Source organism: Diadema setosum, chromosome 19, assembly GCF_964275005.1.
Source record: "Diadema setosum chromosome 19, eeDiaSeto1, whole genome shotgun sequence".
NCBI classification, from domain to species: domain Eukaryota; kingdom Metazoa; phylum Echinodermata; class Echinoidea; order Diadematoida; family Diadematidae; genus Diadema; species Diadema setosum.
Window position 1 is genome coordinate 4203221 of NC_092703.1, and position 19445 is coordinate 4222665.

Genomic DNA, 19445 nt, shown 5'->3' on the forward strand with positions numbered 1-19445 from the left:
AAAAAGTCAGAAAAAAAGTCTGGAAGCCCACTAAGAAGACAAAGTAACAGACAGACACTATACACACGCGACTAAACATTAAACGAAACTGGAACGACGAAACTAATAAAGTGGGACTTAAAGATAAGACAGAACGAGACAAGACTAACATAACAGGAAGACAATACAACGGACAGAAAGGCAAAACAGATCCAGCGATCCTCGACAGAATTATATCGAAAAAATAATGGGATACGGAAGGAATTAAAATAAGCCAACAGGCTATTCTGTGGGATCATAAAATTGAAATAAAAAATACTTTAATCTCCTTTTAAATGAATAATATGGAGGGGCATTTTTTATATCATTATTCAAAAAATTCCAATAAGTTGGGGAAGTATAAATAGGTTTGTTCTGAGCAAAAATCGTTCGTAAAAGAGGTAAATGAAATTCATTGGAACGTTGAGTGGGATAGTCATGGAATGATTGATTTCTTTGTAACATAGAATCGAAAATGGACGGGAGCGAGTACAGATACATGTAGCTACAGTTGTTGCTGTACATGATATAAATTGCCCCAAATTGAATAAAAACAAATCTTTAATAGTAGGGGCCTACCTACAGTATGCACATATAAGGCCCTAATCATGAAAGTTTCAGATTTTTTTTTTTGTTGTTTGTATTAAACGCAGTTATGCCCCAGTCTCAATGAGGGATGACATTATGGTTTACGTTTTAGTAGAAGAAATTGTGAATTTGTTTGTTTGTTTGTTTGTTTGTTTGTTTGTTTGTTTGTGTTTGTGTTTGTTTTTTTTTTTGTACGGATTATGAATAGAAAATAACATTGTGAGGTGATAACATCACCCTCTCGGTCATTTTTGCATTCATATCAACTATAAAGGAACTGATTGACAGAAATTTGAAAAAAAACACACAAACAAACAAACTTCACAATGCCGTATAACTTCTTCTTCTTCTTTTTTAAAATCTGATTTTGGTCCAATCTAAACTTGTGCTTGTAAGAATTTACTCTTTCTTCCGTCAGACTAACTTACAGCTTGCCGAGTTCCCCGTTAACAGTTTATCCATCTCTAAAGTAGAAAGCAAGAGTAAACTTTTAAGTCGGAATTTATCATTATAACTATAATCTAAAGCCTTCTAACGGATTTTTTCATCGGCCTAGAGGTGCACAGCCATTTTGGGAGACATCACCGTGCCCATGCAGACTACATGTTATGGGAATGCAAAAATTAATCTCGGCTTTTCCGGTGCTGTGATGTGTATCGATTGTGCCAATGACTCATCCGGGTCATCGATTCTCCCTGTGACGTCACGAACAATATGGCTGCCATCAGCGAAGCGAAAGGATTGAATAGAAGGGTGTGATAAACCATCATTCGGTGTGATTTTGTCCTCTTAAGCTATCAATTAGGTAGAATTTATTTAAATTTTTGTAATACGGCACCATTGTGCGTGCTTCATCATCGAAACCGACCATGGAAGGGAAATTTCTAACTCCCGAAGAGCAGCTGTACTACACCGAGCTCTTCAGCAAGTCGGACACCGAAGGTTGTGGGCGAGTTGCGGCCCAGCGTGCGATGAAGCTGTTCCAGTTGTCGCCTCAACTTTCCAACGATGTTATTCAAAAGGTTTGTAAAAAGTCCGCCTGTGTGAGTAGCCCTGTAGAAGCAATTTTACTGTTGCAACTAGTGGCGAAGGGTGTGGCTAATTTGTATAGAAGGCAAATGTGAGCAAATGCTTCTAGTCTACTCGTAATCGTATAGGCCTGAGGCCAAGGGTCTAGAAATTTTAAGTCAGCTAGGCCAGGACTCTCCATCTCGCTAACGTAATCACTACTGGGTTCTACTGTCTGTAATAAGAGCAGTTCTCTCAGAGTCTCGACCCTCATGACTCTGCCTCTGGCCAGTGCCAGCTAGCCAGCATGAAGTTGGCTCAGTTAAAATCAAACGCTGACTGAGGTGAGCTGACCGAGCTGAGCTGGCTCCAAAAATTAAAAGGTGATTGGATTTAATGTTTGATGCAGGAGTGCAGACCTGATCAATTCATGACATAGATTCACATTAATCCATGAATCCATTGTTAGGAAACTTGATCACTGTTGATAGCAGACACTCCAACAAATGTTAGTAGTATTTGACATTCCTACATTGTAAAGTCAGAATTCAATCCAGGGCCGGGGTTTTGGAAGCCACCCACCATTTTGACCTCTTCAGTGGCTTACTACATGACACTTTTCAGATATTTAGATTACAGAAATGTATTCTGACATTTCATGATGTTTTCACTTCTCAATGATGCCATTGCAAGCAAATTTGACAATCAATAATGTAATTATTGCCATAGATCATGCCTGCAGAATTGCACTTATGGACGGTCACCCTACTATAGATCCGTAGATGTAACAGTTTCATGTAGTTACCAGTTTGGTACTTACTCACAGCTCACTATTCCTGATATGCATACAGATACGTAGCCATACAATGTACGCACGTCGTCATCATCTGCTGAAGTCACGTAGCCTATGTGATGGAACGCAAGTACACTATCTACGTGTAATGCTAGAAGTAGAACCAGTCGAGAGAAACTTAAAAACGCAAGTCCCCCAAATCGTATTCAACTGTGCGTTCAAACGCAATTTCATTGCTTTAAGGACTTTCCAATTTCGCACAACTTTGATGAATCAAAATCAACATTGTGTTTGATTCTGACCAAACGCAAAGTTTCGGGCCATATGTGTGTGATGTTAAGTTCAATTGCAAATCAGGTTTCTAGCAATGGGGCCATGCCCGGCAGCCCAATACTGTAAACATTACAGAAGCCAGTATACCCCGATGGTAACAGTTGCTGGCTAATTTTAGCAGAATGAGCACATCTGCTAGATATTTTGAGCGCGTATGCATACAAAGAATAACGAGCAAGTCTCAACTCACGGGTACTCATTATTTCTGAGTGCACTCAGCAATGGTTAAATTGCAATGATTTTATCACTTTAAAGGCCAAATTTGCATCGAAATGAGAGATCATAGAGAAGCTGAAACATGAAAATACAATGAGCCTAAACCAAAATATCATTATCAGTTAGAGTTGTTTTATGGTCAAAACAGTGCATGTCCCGTAAACAGTGGGATTGCCATTTGAAATCTACAACACAAGGTCTTAAACATGTAATTTTGATTTTTGTTGCATTATTGAATAAATGTTCATGTGCAAAATTTGTATTTTAAAAAATCTATTTATTTCATTGTAAGTTAAACAGTTGACCTTTATTGGCATAATTTACCATTTGCAGATGAAACAGAAACCCAGGTTTGGGATAGAAACAACCACTGTAAAATTTGAATCCATGTAATGAATGTTTAGTAAGTTGTTAAATACACAAACTGTGAACAATAGTTCTAATAAAGTGTTGCCAGAATTAAACCGTCTACAGTTATGGTTTAATGAGAAAAATACTGACCAGTATCTCTTTATAGGTATTTTAGGCTGTATTGTTCAAATTTTGTATGGTAGGATGTTTTGTGAAACAACAGACCTAAAGTTACACATACATAAACATATGCATCAAATGTGATATCTTGAAAAAAAAAAAATGTAAGCACTCTTCCTAACTAGAGAAGCACCCTGAGAGCACAGACCTCCGCCAAGCATGCAGCTCATTTCCACCACTGATCTTGTTCTTCCATAGACTCTAGAGATGTAGTGATTTCCACCCACACGTACTTATAGCATTGTGTGCTGAAAGTCGCCCGATTACCCAATATAGAAGCCTTTGTTACGTCATAAACCCTCAGCTGCACGGCGCGCCTCGCCCTAGCAGAAAGTAGAGCACGCACTTTAGTGCGCGCATGCAAACCTCAAATATGGGCAGCCTGCACTCCCAAGTTCATTGACCCTACCTGCCGAAATATAAAAAATTCTTCATAAATTCCTCCAAAATTCTTGGATCACTACCAAAAGTTAATCGTTTGTTACTTGTGTCATTCTCAACCTTTCCTGCAAGTTTCATCCCAATCTGTTAACTACTTTTTGAGTTATTTTGCACACGAACAAACTAACTAACTAACGAACAAACACACAAACCTACGGTAACAAAAACATAACCTCCTCCCTTGGGGGAGGTAATTAGGTACAGATTGTAAACAGGACCTTTAAAACTAGACTAGTAAAATCTACCATTGGTTCACCAATAGTATGTACAGACTGTATGAATTTCTTTGTTTCAAGTTAAACAGTTGACCTTAAAACTAGAGTGGTACACTATTTAACTTATCTTGGAAGAATTGGGACAGTGAGTAGGAACATCTGTTTTGAGGCTGATCTCCTCTTTAAAGTTTGCATTGCTGTGCTTTTTAAACTTAACAAGGGCATCACAAATGTTTTGTGTGAAAATTATGTGAGGTCACTCTTAACAGTGACCCTAGGAAAAGAAAATGACTGTACCCCCCCCCCCCCCAAAAAAAAAAAAAAAGTTTATGTTTTCCAGGAGAGGGAAGTGCTCCATATTAATGATAGTATTAGCATGTTGTGAGTGATACTAGTGATGTGGAATGGGGACTGTTTAGAAAGGGATCATTAATAGGTTTGTAGTTGGCTACAATTAAAGTACTGTACTGTCAAAAGGGAGAAAAAAAAATGTACATGGTACACTTGACCAAGTACAGTATAATGGTAAAACCAGGAAATTTTCGTGTGCATTTTAATTTTGTAAATTTTCTGAGAGCTAAGAATTGCCAAAATTAAAATGCAAACAAAAGTTCTCGTTTACACCATATCCATTGAATTACGCTCAATGCAATTATCAAACCACACTGCATGACCCCCACCCTCACCCCTACCCTCCCCCTGCCTTTGCACATAAATATGTGGAGATCTAAATGATGAATTATTACCCCAAACCTACCGTCAATCAGTGGCTGTTGTATAAATATTCTGAAAATATAATTTGCAAGACTTACGAAAACATAGTTTACACAATGTATTTCATGTTGTATTTCATACAATGTACATTGTACAGCATTATGTAGTTTCCACTCTCATCCAGAGTTTAAAGGCATAATTTACCATTTGCAGATGAAACAAAAATCCAGCATTAGTGCTTTAAAATAGTTCTGAAATGTGAGTTAGGGATAGAAACAACCACTGTAAAAATTTGAATAGGTAAAATCAATGTTAAGTAGTATTGTTAAATATACAAAATGTGAACAATAGTTATAATAAAAATGTTTCCAGACCAAACCGTCTCCATTTACTGTTTATTGAGAAATTACAAATATCTCCTATAAATATTATATAGGCTTTATTGCAAAAATATTATATGACAGGATGTATTGTGGTACAACAGACCTACAAGTGATGCATTAAATGTCATCTTGAAAATTTTTTAAATCTTTGTTCCCAAAGGTAAACAGGACCTTTAAGGACTTCATATTCTAAGCTAGAGCTGCAAAGTGTGATTTAAAATGTCATATGTTTGAAATGCTAGATAAATTCTGTAATTATGCTAAAAATACGTGTGTAGAAAGTTATTTTAGTTTAGACAGCCCACATTGCATCTGGTTTTCTCATCAGAGTTCTAGATTGAATATCGACCACTTCCTGGCGAATCTCCCACCGAGGCACTTCTTGGAGGGAACCACAATCAGTGTCGTCAGAACCACAGACAATGTAGTTCTAATATGCCGATCGATGTCAAAAGTTTTCTTCTTTTTTTTTTTTAAATTAGAACTTCCATTGAAATTGCAGTACATTGCAGTACACGGAAGGTAAAGACTGTACAGAGCATGTTTTGTAAAGGTTAATACATTAATTGATGTACAACTGTATGTGACTGTAATCATTATTTCCAGCTTTTGCATATTTTTTCCCCCAACCTTTGCACAGTAACAATACTCCACAAAGTGCAAAAGTGCAAAAGTAAAGGGTATAATTAACATTTGGTTTAATACTGACCAGTATGATGTACATGTCCAGGAATATACTTTGATGTTGTACATGCCCAATTTGTCCTATTCATTTTTCAGAAGAATGTTCAGGTAAATTATAAAAACAGTAGTCTCACAGTATATTTACTGTATGTCATTGAATTCTAAAAAAATTATGCCAAAAATCATTTGTAAACAAAAGTACAAATGTACAAACATTTTACATTGTAGTTTACCTGTAAATTGTTATGCTGCAGTAGAAAAGCAGTTTCATGTTTAACTGTGCAGTGGCAAAGGTATACAGTGTACATTGCCAAAAATGGTATGATTGGTATAATATGCACACCTGTTTCGTAGGCTGTATTTCATACTCTTGCTCAGTATGGTATATTTTCATGATCCTTTTTATGATGAGTCCTCTAACAGATTCTTTCATTGGCATAGAGGTGTAGCTTTGACTGTTATTGATCCAATTTTCACTGTTGTGCTTGCAAGATTTTACTCTTTCTTCTCAGATTAACTATTGCTGGCCTGGAATTTCCCTTTAACCGTAACTTATCCGTAATCTACATTAAACAGTAAAGAGTACTAGATTGCAATAACTATTAACTTGCAATATAAAGCCTTCTAACGGAGGCTACTGGAAAGACAGCTAGACATAAATAGGCTTAATATTAATAAAGTGTGGGAGACTTGTTTGCTCTACAGTATTGATAGTTCTGTGAGTGATACTTTGTTTGTAGAGAAACATAACTGGGCCTTACTCTACTGTGATGAGCTGTTATTTTTGCGTGCAGATGTTTTTCGCGAATGGGGAGGTCACAGACATTTTGCAATTTTTTTTTTCCCCCCGAGTATACTCGCACAAGCATCTACACGTATGGGAAATGTGCGTTGTAGCAAAATCAAACCGTCCTTAACGGGTTAATATTTTTAGTGCACTACAAATGTATAAGCCTAGCATACATGCCAACATTTTTGCATGTTGAGAAATTCATTGTCCAGCTTGTATAAAAAATGTCTGAAAGTATAAAGTGAAGTTCTGCTGGAAGAAGAAAAAAGTTTGATTTGTAATCTTGCAATACAGTACACTGTGTGTATTTTGATATGTGTACAGAGTTGCAGTTTGATTGTAACGATCCAAATTTTTCTTTGTGTGTAAATGTGTGTGTAGTGTACATGTGCTCGAAAGTTCTGTTGTACATACAGTATGCATCAAGGAATAGTCACAGTGTCACACTCACAGCAACACACAGGTTATGAGTGGATCATCATCACTTACCTTTGTCCTTGTTCTATATTGTAGGTGGGTGTACACTACACAGTGTGTGACCTTTAACCCTACTGTGACAGCCAAAGGACATGGTAATGATTTATCACTGTTCTTCTCCACCCCCCCCCCCCAACCCCAACCCCTCCAGATTAACCAGGTCTGTGGAGCAGAGAGGTTAGGATACTATGGACGGAGCCAGTTTTACTGTGCGTTAAAGATGATAGCTATGGTGCAAAACGGTCTTCCTCTTCCAAAGTCGGTGGAATTTGTCATGCAAGGTACGTATCAAAATGAATGCACAGTTACAGGTATGTGATGTGAATTACGGGCCTACCACATCCTTGCCATCTACAATTATCCAATGACCATGTACAGTGTGTAGGAAATTGATTTCAAGAGCAAAAGTTGTATTTGATATACATGTACACATTGTACACTGAATGTCAAGTGCCTATTATGACTTGCCATTATATCAAACACTGAAAGTCACATCAACACAATTTTTATTTCCTTTCCCCCCAGAAGCTTTGAAAATGAATTAGTTCAGGAAGTCACCACATGCCCTGGACAGTCACATGGGTTTATTATGAAAGGCACTGTATACAAGGTGTAGTGCTGGCTGAAGAAACAAAAATAGATTTAAATAAAAAGACTGCAAATTGAGCTTTTTGATATTTTACATACAGTTGTGCAACTATGGATTAAAGCATGAGCAGCAACACTCAAAAGATCTGAAAGTCATGCTGTCTGTATCATGGTTGTCTCTCGCATGACCAGAATTACTATGCTGATGAACCATTTCCTTGACACATTATTAAAATGATTGTTGTTTTTCAATTATATAAATTTACACTGTAGTAAATATGGTATTACTGACAGGTTTTCATTTTCTTGAAGTCTGTGGTGTTTGGCACAGCTCATGAGGAGTGCCACTCAAACTATGTACCACTTCTTCCAACAAATTTTACATTTAAATTTAATACTATACTCAGTACATGTAGTATGCCCAAGTACTGTCAGCTGCAGACACTATGAAAACATAAAACACTCTTTAAAGGGATGGTACAGTATTGGTGGAGATGAGAATTGGGCTTTTAAGTTTTTGCAAGATACCAAGAAAACATTTATGAGTGTAGTACAGAGCATACCATTTTAAGAGGAGTTCAAAGTTTATTTGATGAAAATCGGGTTTGGAATGACTGAAACATCCAAAAACAAAGTAAAACAAAGCGATCGTAATAAAGTGTGGGACCCACACTTTATCGGAATTGCTCTGTTTGGATATCTCGGCCATTTCATAACCAATTTTCATCAAATAAATGTTGAATTCCTCATGGAATTACATGCTCTTTCATATTTCATAAGAGGTTTCTTATTATCTCACCAAAAAAAAAAAAAAAAAATGTTAGAAACCTGAAATTAGGTCTTAACCAAAACTACACTGTATATGATCCCTTTAAAACATAAAGTGTTATTCTTTTGAATTATACTCTGTTGTGGAACAGACATCAGATTTTTGTTTCTTTTTTATTTGAATTGATGATATGAATTATTTATTGTCCATGTCGTGTTTACCACATGCGAAAAGTGCACTGCACTGCTCTTTCTACTACATTGTGATGATAATGATGAAAATTTGATAATTTTGAAAATCATGATGGTCTGATACATTGTAGTAATTGCATCCCAAGTATTCTGTGATATTGTCAACATTGCATTATGAACATGACATTGTTGTGCAATTCATATCCTCAATACTTGATGAAATGTTGCATTTTCTTTACAGCCACAACTTTGTCACTTACAGTGTATGTACATTTACTGTAGAGGATGAGACAGTGCTCATGATATCTTGCTCTTTATTTTTGAAGAAGGAATTTCAGAAACTTTTTTTTTTTAAATATAACAAATCTAAGGAAGTTGAGGTCTACTCCTGACAAGTGTACCTTGAGGTGCCATTGGTGAGATGATATCAAATATGTCATTATTCATAGATAACACAGGAGATGTGTTGCTGTTGTTTTTGGACTGCCAACTGCTGCAATCTGATGCACACACATACAAAATGTACATTGTACATTTTGTTCTCTGTAGTGAACTTGAAATGGTAACAAATTGAAGTCAAATCACTGATTGTTTCTACATCTCTCTGCCATTCTCATTTCATTTTGACTCTGTGAGTTGTTGTTTTTTTCCCCATCTTGAGTATGGTACTTCATAGGGCAAGATACGTGTGTGTGTTAAGGAGGTTGCTTCCCTTGCAGAAAATCTGTCTGAGCGTGATGTGTCAAAAGTGGATTAAGTACCAGGAGTAGGCATGCTAGGACTGTAGGACTAAGAGTGAAGCCTGGATCAGGATGGGAGATGTGACAGTTTGAAATTTTGTATAAAATCATGAACTCTGACTTTGAGTGTAGGAACTTGGGGATAAACCCAGGCATGATGCTGCACAGAGTACATACTGTCATACAATATTATCAATGTTTTACATTTTTTATCAGACATGTACATTGTACATTGTTTAATACATTTCTGCACTGGTCATATCTGTGTATCAGAATGGCATGCACACATTTCATAGCTGTTCACTGAAGATTTGAACAATAATATGAATTTATTGCATCACTATTTTCATCGAACAGTCCTTTGTTAATTTTTTGAGACTTTCAGAAATGACATGCAAGTCAAATACAGTAAATGGAGCACTTACAAATGGAATTTCTGCAGTATATGTGTAATAGAATATTTTGAATTCTTCTCAAAACCTGTCATACTTTGACTCAAACACATTCTTTGTTGTTTAAAGCAGTCATCATGAAAAACATTTTTTTTTTAAATCTTTTGTGCCACTTCATGAACGTGATATAAGCTGCATATGTCATCCTGCTTGATCAGAGCCACATTGTACTTGTAATTGAAACAAGAACTGTGTTATACAACACAGGTGCGAGCCTCCTTTATAACTGGCACTTCTCAAATGATTCAACCCCCTGGCATACAAGTACACATATGCACATGTACAATTGTACATCACATATAATGACTTCATTACCTTACCCTTTTCTGTTTAACCCCCTCGCAGCTGGGATTGAGGTTCCCCTACCTGAGTTTGGACAAGAAGTAGTGCCAACACAAAGACCTCATGCCGATTCAGGTAGGGATTTTAAAAAGTACATATTTCAATTCATATTCTTTCGTTTATCTCTCCATCTTTCTCAGTATTCTTCCTGGTCTCGTTCATTCTTCTGAAGAATCCTTTGCTGGGCCCTGTTTTTTGAAGAGTTAGAATTGATTATATAGTTGATTTCAACTGTAAGTCTATGGCAGCCTGTGTGGTAAGGAAATTAAAAATTGATTTTATCTTTTGATAAAACAGGGCCCTGGGTAGCATTGCTTGTTTTGATGCAATGCACATGCATGCCTGTCAACTGTCCCCATCAGTCTGAACATTTGTATTTCTTGGACAAGTAGAAAGATTTCTTCTTGCTTGTGTTCATGTTTTTGTCAACACCAGCTACACTCTGATAATGATGTGTGTATGGAAGATAGATGAAAATATCTATTTTTGCTTTCATTTCTCCCAGATATTCCTCTTTCCTGAATTTTCCTATTTTCCCTTCATCTTTAATAGTTTAGAATGTTTGTTTTCACTCACTTTTGAAGGTACTCATGATTCTTCTTATTAAACCTATTGAACTGTATGTTTAACAAAAAGCTGATTTTCTGATTTTATTGTCAGAATAAGTAAGTCACAAGTTGGTTACCTTATTTATGGAATTACTCATAAGTGCATGTAGGCAGTGCAAGTGTTGAGAATGTGCTGTATTTATATAGCATACCCACTGTGTGTTTTAGCCACAAGCTATACCCAGCACCCTGTTAGTGTACATGTTTTCATGCACTGGGCTTCCAGATGCACAGTGGTCATTTCTCCAGTAGGAGCCATTACCCAAGCAGTCTTTCCATGTTGACAAGCATTCCCACCAAAGGGCAAGGCCACTGTGTGCAGTACTGGACATTGCATTTGTGCTGTATAAACTGTTATAGTCTGATCAATAAAACACTGTGGAGATTTTTATTTTTTTTTTTTTGAAACAGTTTGTTCTACAAAATATGTGTATGTTACAATGACCATGCCAGTTGTGGTTTCATAATCAAGATCATGTTGTTTACTCACATACTAAAGGCTGTAAATAAACCTTTTGTTTGAAATAAATGCACAAATATACTGCTTGTCAATTTTTTTTTTTTTTTTTTTTTTTTTTATTAATGATGTTTTGCCGTACCCGTACAAGATCTGCTGTGTTAGGCACAAATTCACTTGTCATACTGTGCACCTACATGTATACATTGCACAATGACATACAGTACAATGTAAATAAATTTTGTTCAATTATTACTGCACAACGAGGAAGAACAACTGTACAATTTTGTACCCTGGTGTAGTAGCACTATCCATGGGCCATGTGCCATGCTCAAAATGACTATTAGAATTGATAAATTGTACATAGTTTTCATGCATCAGTTTCACTTTATTTTTTGCTTTAATACTGCATGACACGGATGTATAATGTGTAACAATTATTGTACCATTAGGCATAAAGCAGAGTTAATGGTACACTAATTGTACATTTTTGTGTGATATTTGTGGAGTAGAGCTGTAAATTTAGGTCTTTTAGACCTTCATTTTTTTATTTTCTTTATCATCTAAAGCATTATTCATTTCCTGTGCTGTTTGTCTTGTAAACATGCAGATGCAAGTGGTCAGATGGAGTTTGTTAATCCGGCATTCAACATTACAGATACAGAATTTACCTTGGGGGAGAGGTGAGTGCATCATAAATCATGTTTCTTCTTCATTTACATGTAACAGAGTCGCCAGTTCAGTGGTGTGTGACTGTAAAGTAGGTCTTGCATACAATGTGTAAATTTACAGGATACAGTTACAGTCAAATCTGTCAGTAGTGCATGAAATGTTGCCCAGGGGAGACAAAAAAGTGCCCGTATAGACAGGTGGCCATTATAGACAGGTTCTTTAACCCTAAAGGGGCCAGGCTTTTTTGGCTATGCTCAGGCCGGGGGGGGGGGGGGGGGGGGGGGGAATGGATTCCGCCGCCGCCCCCCCCCCCCCCCCCCCCCGGCCTGAGCATAGCCAAAAAAGCCCGGCCCCTTTAGGGTTAAAGAACCTGTATGGCTTCGCAAAAGTATGCGCAGACGTTGCAAATTTGGTCTCAAAAGTTGCGCGAGACTTGAACGAAGAAAGTCAAGAAGCCTCGCGACGAGGCCTTCTCGCGTTACAGAATTATAGCGCGAAACGTCGCGGGGGGGCGGATTCCGCCCCCCCCCCACCCCCCCCCCGGCCCTTTTAGGGTTAAAATGCTTTTTCTCTCAGAGGGAATTGTTTTTAGTGGTCGTATATACAGCAGGTGGCTGCTATAGACAGGAAGTGGTGTGGAAGCTATGTTGGAAGTTCATCTGATCAAAATCTACCTCATATGATGTAGTGCATACAGTAAGTGATGCCTTCATGGGGCAGAGAAACATTCCTACTCAAACTCTGCAAAACTACTGAAATCCTTGCATCTGATAGGCTGAGAGCAAATTAGAATTTTGTTTGTTTGTTTTTTTTTTTAATCTGATGAATGCTTAATGAAATTCCCCTGGAGCTGCCAAGTCTTTCTGATTTTGTACAATGTAGTATCCTTCTTTTTTTTCTTTTTTTTTTTTGGTCATTGAATGTCATGGCAAGAGAAAATACAAGTCTCCTTTAATAATTTGAGTATTATTTTTGCCCATTTATATACTCTACACATCCCTGTCTTCATGATTGCATTTTGGAATCTTTCTCATTTTGATATGGGAATGTTGGCAGCCCTCCATTAGGCCTATGCTTTAAAGTGGGTATATGTCCAGAGTTATTAAAATAATTTTACAAGCAGGAAAAAAAAAAAAAAAAAAAAAACACACCCCAGAAATAGAACTATTTTGAAATATCATACACTGCGTACATGTGATATTTGCCTTTGGGGCAATGCAATGTGATAAGGAATCTTCCTAAATGCATTGTACAGTGCCTTCTTGCACTTGTTAGATAGTGTAGCTGGAATACCACATGCAACATGGTAATCTTGGAGATCACAGTTAGTGCTATTGCTAGCACTGCTCAGGAGGATGGGGGGGGGGGGGGCAGGAGGGGAGGGGTTGAGCATTTATTGGATTCAATCCCCACTGACAAAGGATGCCAAGCCTGAAAATAATCAATGCAGAATCCTGAGAGCATTCATAATGGAAGTAAAAATACAAAGACAGTTTATGCAATGAGCACTTGAATTTTGTTGCTGGCAAGCAATGGGTGGTAATGAAATTTGATATCTTGTTTACTTGAAGTCAACAGTTTCATCACAGGTAGTAGTGAGTAGCTTTCTAAATGCCAGATGTGCAATGTCTCAACTGAATGTGTGATCTGGCTGTACCGACATCCTATCAGCAAGTCAGAAAAAATCAATTTGTCAAGGGCCCTAATTTAAATGCATTTATTTGTGACTCAAGGAAGTACATGTACGGACGTGTACATGATCATTCTACATTGTACATGCATCTATTTCTCTAAGTGAAACTGAAAGAGCCTATTTCATTTTTGCCCTGGGATTGTGAGATACCAGGGAGGTGAGACAACTTTTCTTCTCACCTCCCTGGATATTCACAATGTAGGGCCTACCTACACTGAAGTATGCATTTGTAGCCTTCCAGTGCATTTTGAAGGCCACAAACTGTGAAATTACATTTATGTAATTATTCAGTGATAGACTGAATACTACCCTGTATGATACTGTATCTATTAATCATTCACCATAATACACTGTACATGTATGTGTAGATTTATTGTTACATGATAATTGTGCATTATACAAAGTGTAAATGCCCATGTTGAAGCTGTATGATGGTAGTAAGTTCAATTTTTTTAGTGTTTATAATTTCCACATGGTATGAAGTACATAACATTGTAAAACACTTCAAATGTACAAATGTATAAACTGCTGTATTCATTTCCACTATAAATGTTAAGCTTACTTTAACCCGCATTTTCAGTTTCTGGATTATTTGTCTCTTCATGAGGCGTAGTTTATTGTATAAATTGATCAATATTTCATTATTTATTTTGATAATGATAACAAATAATGTATAATAGACACACTCATGGTACATTGTAGTAGATTTTTGTAATTCTGATTTAAAAAGAACTGGGTAGTGCTGTTTGGTAGACATTGTTGTCTTGCCCAAAAGTTGCATCCTAATGAGAACATCATACCCATTTTAAACTTTCTCAGTACTTGTCTACATGAATAGTAAGCAAATAATCAACGTTGGTGAAGGTGATGGGACAAACTATCACTTCTGAGGCGATCTGGATGTAGCTATCTTTCCGAAGTGCAGCTGAGGAAAGATAGCGTACACATTCAGATCGCCGAGGAAGTGATAGTTTGTCTTATTGCCTGAAACTAAAAGTTGATTATTTGCTTTATGTTCTACAACTAGGGTCCTAGATATTCCCATTTTATTCCTCATCTGAAATCATTATAACTGTCTTTAGGTACTGAGTATCCTTAGGGCTTAGGCTACGTAGTTTACTGCAGTACTTTAGACGTATGCGTGTAGAGTGATGACAAAACAAAGAATTTGCTCCGCGCACTGCGCGGCACCGTATTAAAAGTGTGTTGCACTGTGGACTATCAAGTAACCTAGTTAAGTGATAGTCCACAGTGCAACGTACTTTTATTTCGCGCGTATTTATCTCGCGTTGGGACTGTGTATGGACTGTAGAGATCAGCATAGAGTGTAACGAACTTTTCTTCTCAGGTGATGTGATGGGCAAAACTACGCTTAATCACGTGATCAGCTCCTGACCAATCCTATAGCAAGATCCTTAGTATGTGGAATATAATAGGGATTATAAACTCTTTTAATATCCATTTTCTATGCCCCATCCCCATACCACTTGCCAGATAGACCGGTCACAAAATTCTCTATGTTATGCTGTTATGCAAATCATATTGCAAAATCAGAGTAAATCAGTTACCTCTACATTGTAGTCAAGCTCCGTGTTTCATTTTTTATGTCAGAATTGTAGTGGGATTTTCAAAGCTTTACTACTGTATACGCTATAATTTTCGCGTACATAAATTTTCGCGAATTGCCGATGTCACACATTTTCGCGAGTGGTTAAGTTCGCGATTTTGGGACCAGAGAAAATATGAAGTGGCAAAGAAAGTGTGAATTTTCAACTTCCTAGCAACGAATGCTACCACAGCGACTGGGCTGTGTATACTAGAGATTCTAGTAGTTAGACGTGGACATGCTATATGTACGTAAATAAGCTTAGCCAGTATGGTCTGTTCGGTAGCCGTAAAATGATCGTATCGTCAAGGCAAGGGATTCATTTTGGAAGGTAATATTTTCGCGTGTTGTTAATTTCGCGAATAGCTCGCGACTCGCGAAATTCGCGAAAATAAAACCCACGCGAAATATATAGCGTATACAGTAATTAGTGCACTTCAGAGGACTAATTCACTGTTCACTTGTAGTATGCACATTTCATATGATCACATACACAAGTTGTACTTGAACCTTGATAATTGTTAGAGAACCACAAATACTGTGATAGTCAATAAATTTCAAGAAACACATACGGTGTATGCACATATAATTCTGAGAAAATTGCTTAAAGGGCATCAAACATGCTCATATTAGCACTGATGTCATGATATTTGTGAATGGTAGTTATGTTGTGATAATGATAATTGTTGCTGCTGCTTTTGAATAATCATCATTATCATTATTACTATACACTGTATTATTGTTATCATTGTTGTAATCATCATCCGTTCCAACAAAATTAATTTGATTAATTTGATAATAAAACAGTTGTTTAAATTCTTTATTGTTTTTTTTTTTTTCATTGTGCCTCTAAATGAAATTTGTATTTTTTTTTCATATTGGGTGATAACTTTTATGTAAACTGTGATATTAATGTAGCGGTACTGTTTTGGGTGCATCAGGTGGGTTGGGAAAGATGGCCTGAGGGCCCAAGTCATTTTATTTGATAGTTTGCTCTCTTAAGACCCGGGCTGCCGAACCTGGTGCACCCATACATTGTAACTCTCCATTGTACTTTTTGATTTTGTATTATGTAATATTGATATTAGTGATTGAACCCCCCCCCCATATATAATAATAAATAGTAAATAGATTAATAATAATAATAATAATAATAATAATAATAATAATAATAATAATAATAATAATAATGATAATAGTAATACTGATGATGATAAGAAAATTAATAATATTCTTGTTTCAATGAATGATTTTATTAATTTATTCATAACTGCAGTGATCATTTTGACAGAAGAGCGAAATTAGAATGATGTGCATAAAACATATATTTTTGCATAATATGGTGGAATAATCGTATGTGTCATTTTCTATTTCTCATTCTTCAGGAAGGGAAGCACAATATCCAGTGTTCCTCCACTCAAGCCGACACGACCCGCTAACAGCAATGTCTTCATTTCACCCCGTGCAGCTCACTCCCCGACCCATATAGCACAGGTAGTGTGTAGAGCACAACAGCAATGTGTATCCAGTGTGAACGGGTCACCTAACCTTTTAGTTGATTTAGCAAGCGCAATGTGCCCGTATTGCACAAACGTAGTGTGTCTAATAGTTTGTTTGTGAGTGTGTATGTTTGCGTGCAGATCATAGATCCCTTTCACACTAAAAGTAAAAATGTAACACTGGTCTGCTTTACTTTATAATTTATTAATTAACAGCATTTGGAGCTAGATAACCTGCCAGGAAGAGAAAGCTAGTGTGTGTGTGAACACACCTATACCAGACCCTGGGATTCTTTAACACTGCCCGTCTGATAGCATCATTCACATTTGTCCTTGCTTTTTATATCCAGAATCATGATGTTGCCAAAGTTTTCGCAGGAAGAGATTCATTTTTTCTTTATGAAAGAGAAATTAGATGGAATGATACTTTTTCAAAAGCTGGCACCCAGTAAAACTTAATGTGTAATTAAATCATTATTGCTAATCAAATAGGCAAGTTTGAGTGTTAGTAAAAGTCAGTTATACGTATCAGGACAACTAAAAATTCCTGCTGTGTTCACATACTAAACTATGATTCTGCATGTTGCTCCTCACTTGTGTCAAGTACAGTATATGATTATATTAACAAATGTCTTTGCCAATGCTTCTTTGATGCAAGATCAACGAAGCCAGTATCTTTATGAAAATTCAAAGAAAAATCATACTTTTGGTAAATGTCTTTATACCAAGCAGATGAGGAATTATGACGGGAGAGAAATCATAGTCAAGTGATTTAAAGATAAATGTCCTGAGTGATCATTCGGACACTGAACCTTGTGTTTTGTGGACATTCGATCATCCCTCAGCATTTTGCTTACATTGCCAAGATTGTCCCCAAGCTTCTGCATTGTGCGATTTGTGTCAGGCTTGACATCTCTCCCTTTTTTTTTTGGGGGGGGGGGATTTCCCTTTTCTAGGGGGCAGTCCATCTTTGCTGCCATAGCAACAACCCTGCTCAATCTTCCAAAGATGGAGTAGATGTGGAAAAGGAGAGTGCTACTCAGGGGAGCTTGAATAATGTTCATGCATTTTGTGCAAGATTGAGATCACAGTTTTCAAGAAATTTATCAGCCTCCAGCAAAGCAAATTTGCTAAAAAGAGGCTTTGTCAAGAAAATTGATAGAGTAAAGGGAATATTGCGGAGTTTTGGAATTCACCTTTGAAGTAGCTGTATTATTTTAAGTTGTTGTTGCTGCTGTTCATTTACTCATTTTTATTCATTTATCCAATACTCATCTACCTTTTAATCTTCAATAATTCATCTTTAGTAACTGACTTACATGTACCGTAAATTCTTGTTTTATTGTTCAAAAATTTATTTCTTAACCCATTGAGGACAGGCTGATTTTGCTACAACACACATTTCCCACAGACACTTGCCCTAGTGTACTCGGGACTTGTCCTCAACGGGTTAATTAATTTCATATTGTGTGTTTATTAACCCGTTGAGGACGAGTCCCGAGTATACTCGGGCAGGTGTCTATGGGAAATGCGTGTTGTAGCAAAATCAAACCGTCCTCAACGGGTTAATGTATGTCTTGTTGTGTTGATTATGCCATTTTGTTTGCCGTGTGTTTTCACGTCTTCCAGCCCCCGTCATCCCCTCCCATCTCGCCGAGCCAAAGCCCGCCAGCATTCATGCAGCAGCCCGCCGGCACCTCTCCGGCCAGGACATCGGGCAGCCTGGAGCGAAACCAGAGCCTTCCGGCCAGCGTGATGCTGGACGCCACCCAGGCCATGGACCCGTCCATGTGCCGGCTCGAAAAGCAGACCAGTGCTCCTCCTGCCCCGGCGCTGTCCAGGACCGAGGAGGGATGGGCGTCCTTTGAGAAGACAACAGAAGAAGGTTAGTCATGTTTGACCATGCTTGGTTTCACTGATTTGACCCATCGAGTTCTAAGAAATAATTTTGTTGCAGAATTTATCATATTGTCGACGTTAAATTGGCAACCCTGAACTTAACTGCAAACTGTGTACCCCATACATTTTGATAAGCAAGTCTAATTTTTCACAAATCACAGCTTCCTGGCAATTTTACAGGTGTTTAATATGTTCGCGATGGTAGAAAACAGTTCTGAATGGAGAAATTATGTGTGCGCGTCACATTCATGTCAGCATCAGGGTTATAATTTCTGCATGTTTTTGAATTTGCAAATAGCACCGTACTCGCGAAATTTGCAAAATGATAACCTCGCAAAAGTGTAATCAGCGTTTACAGTGTCATAGTATGGAAAAGGATGAGATAGAACTGGGCCCTTTTGCATCTAGAATAGATGAGGAGTAAATAATATTTGACTGCATAAACAAAAAGGGCTCAAATTACAGATTCTTATGTTTTAAAAATCTTCCTTTAGAAACACTTGCAATGAATGATAAAGATGTTGATAAAGTGATAATAACCAAATGCCAGTAATGTAGCTCTCGGGACTTGATAGGTTAAACCTTAAGAGTTTGCATTAAAGGAGAGAGAGAGAATGAAAACATGGCTGCACTAATCATGTTCAGTTCCATGTCATCATGCTTTTGTGTACAGTGTATAATTGCTAATCTCTTCTTTTAGATGTGAGGTTTGAAGCGCTTACCTTTGTATTTTTTGTT

At 37.2% G+C, this 19445-nt stretch overlaps 1 protein-coding gene across 1 annotated transcript in view; it reads left to right on the forward strand.

Annotated features, from left to right (window-relative positions):
- Nucleotides 1–1339: 1339 nt before the first annotated feature.
- The window catches only part of LOC140242647 (uncharacterized), a 58114-nt gene continuing 40008 nt past the window's right edge, over nt 1340–19445 (forward strand). The window contains exons 1-6 of the mRNA XM_072322403.1: nt 1340–1628; nt 7343–7472; nt 10277–10348; nt 11949–12021; nt 16695–16803; nt 18438–18693. Coding sequence (XP_072178504.1) covers nt 1476–1628; nt 7343–7472; nt 10277–10348; nt 11949–12021; nt 16695–16803; nt 18438–18693 — 793 coding nt within the window. The 5' untranslated portion in view covers nt 1340–1475. The remainder of the gene's footprint in view (nt 1629–7342; nt 7473–10276; nt 10349–11948; nt 12022–16694; nt 16804–18437; nt 18694–19445) is intronic.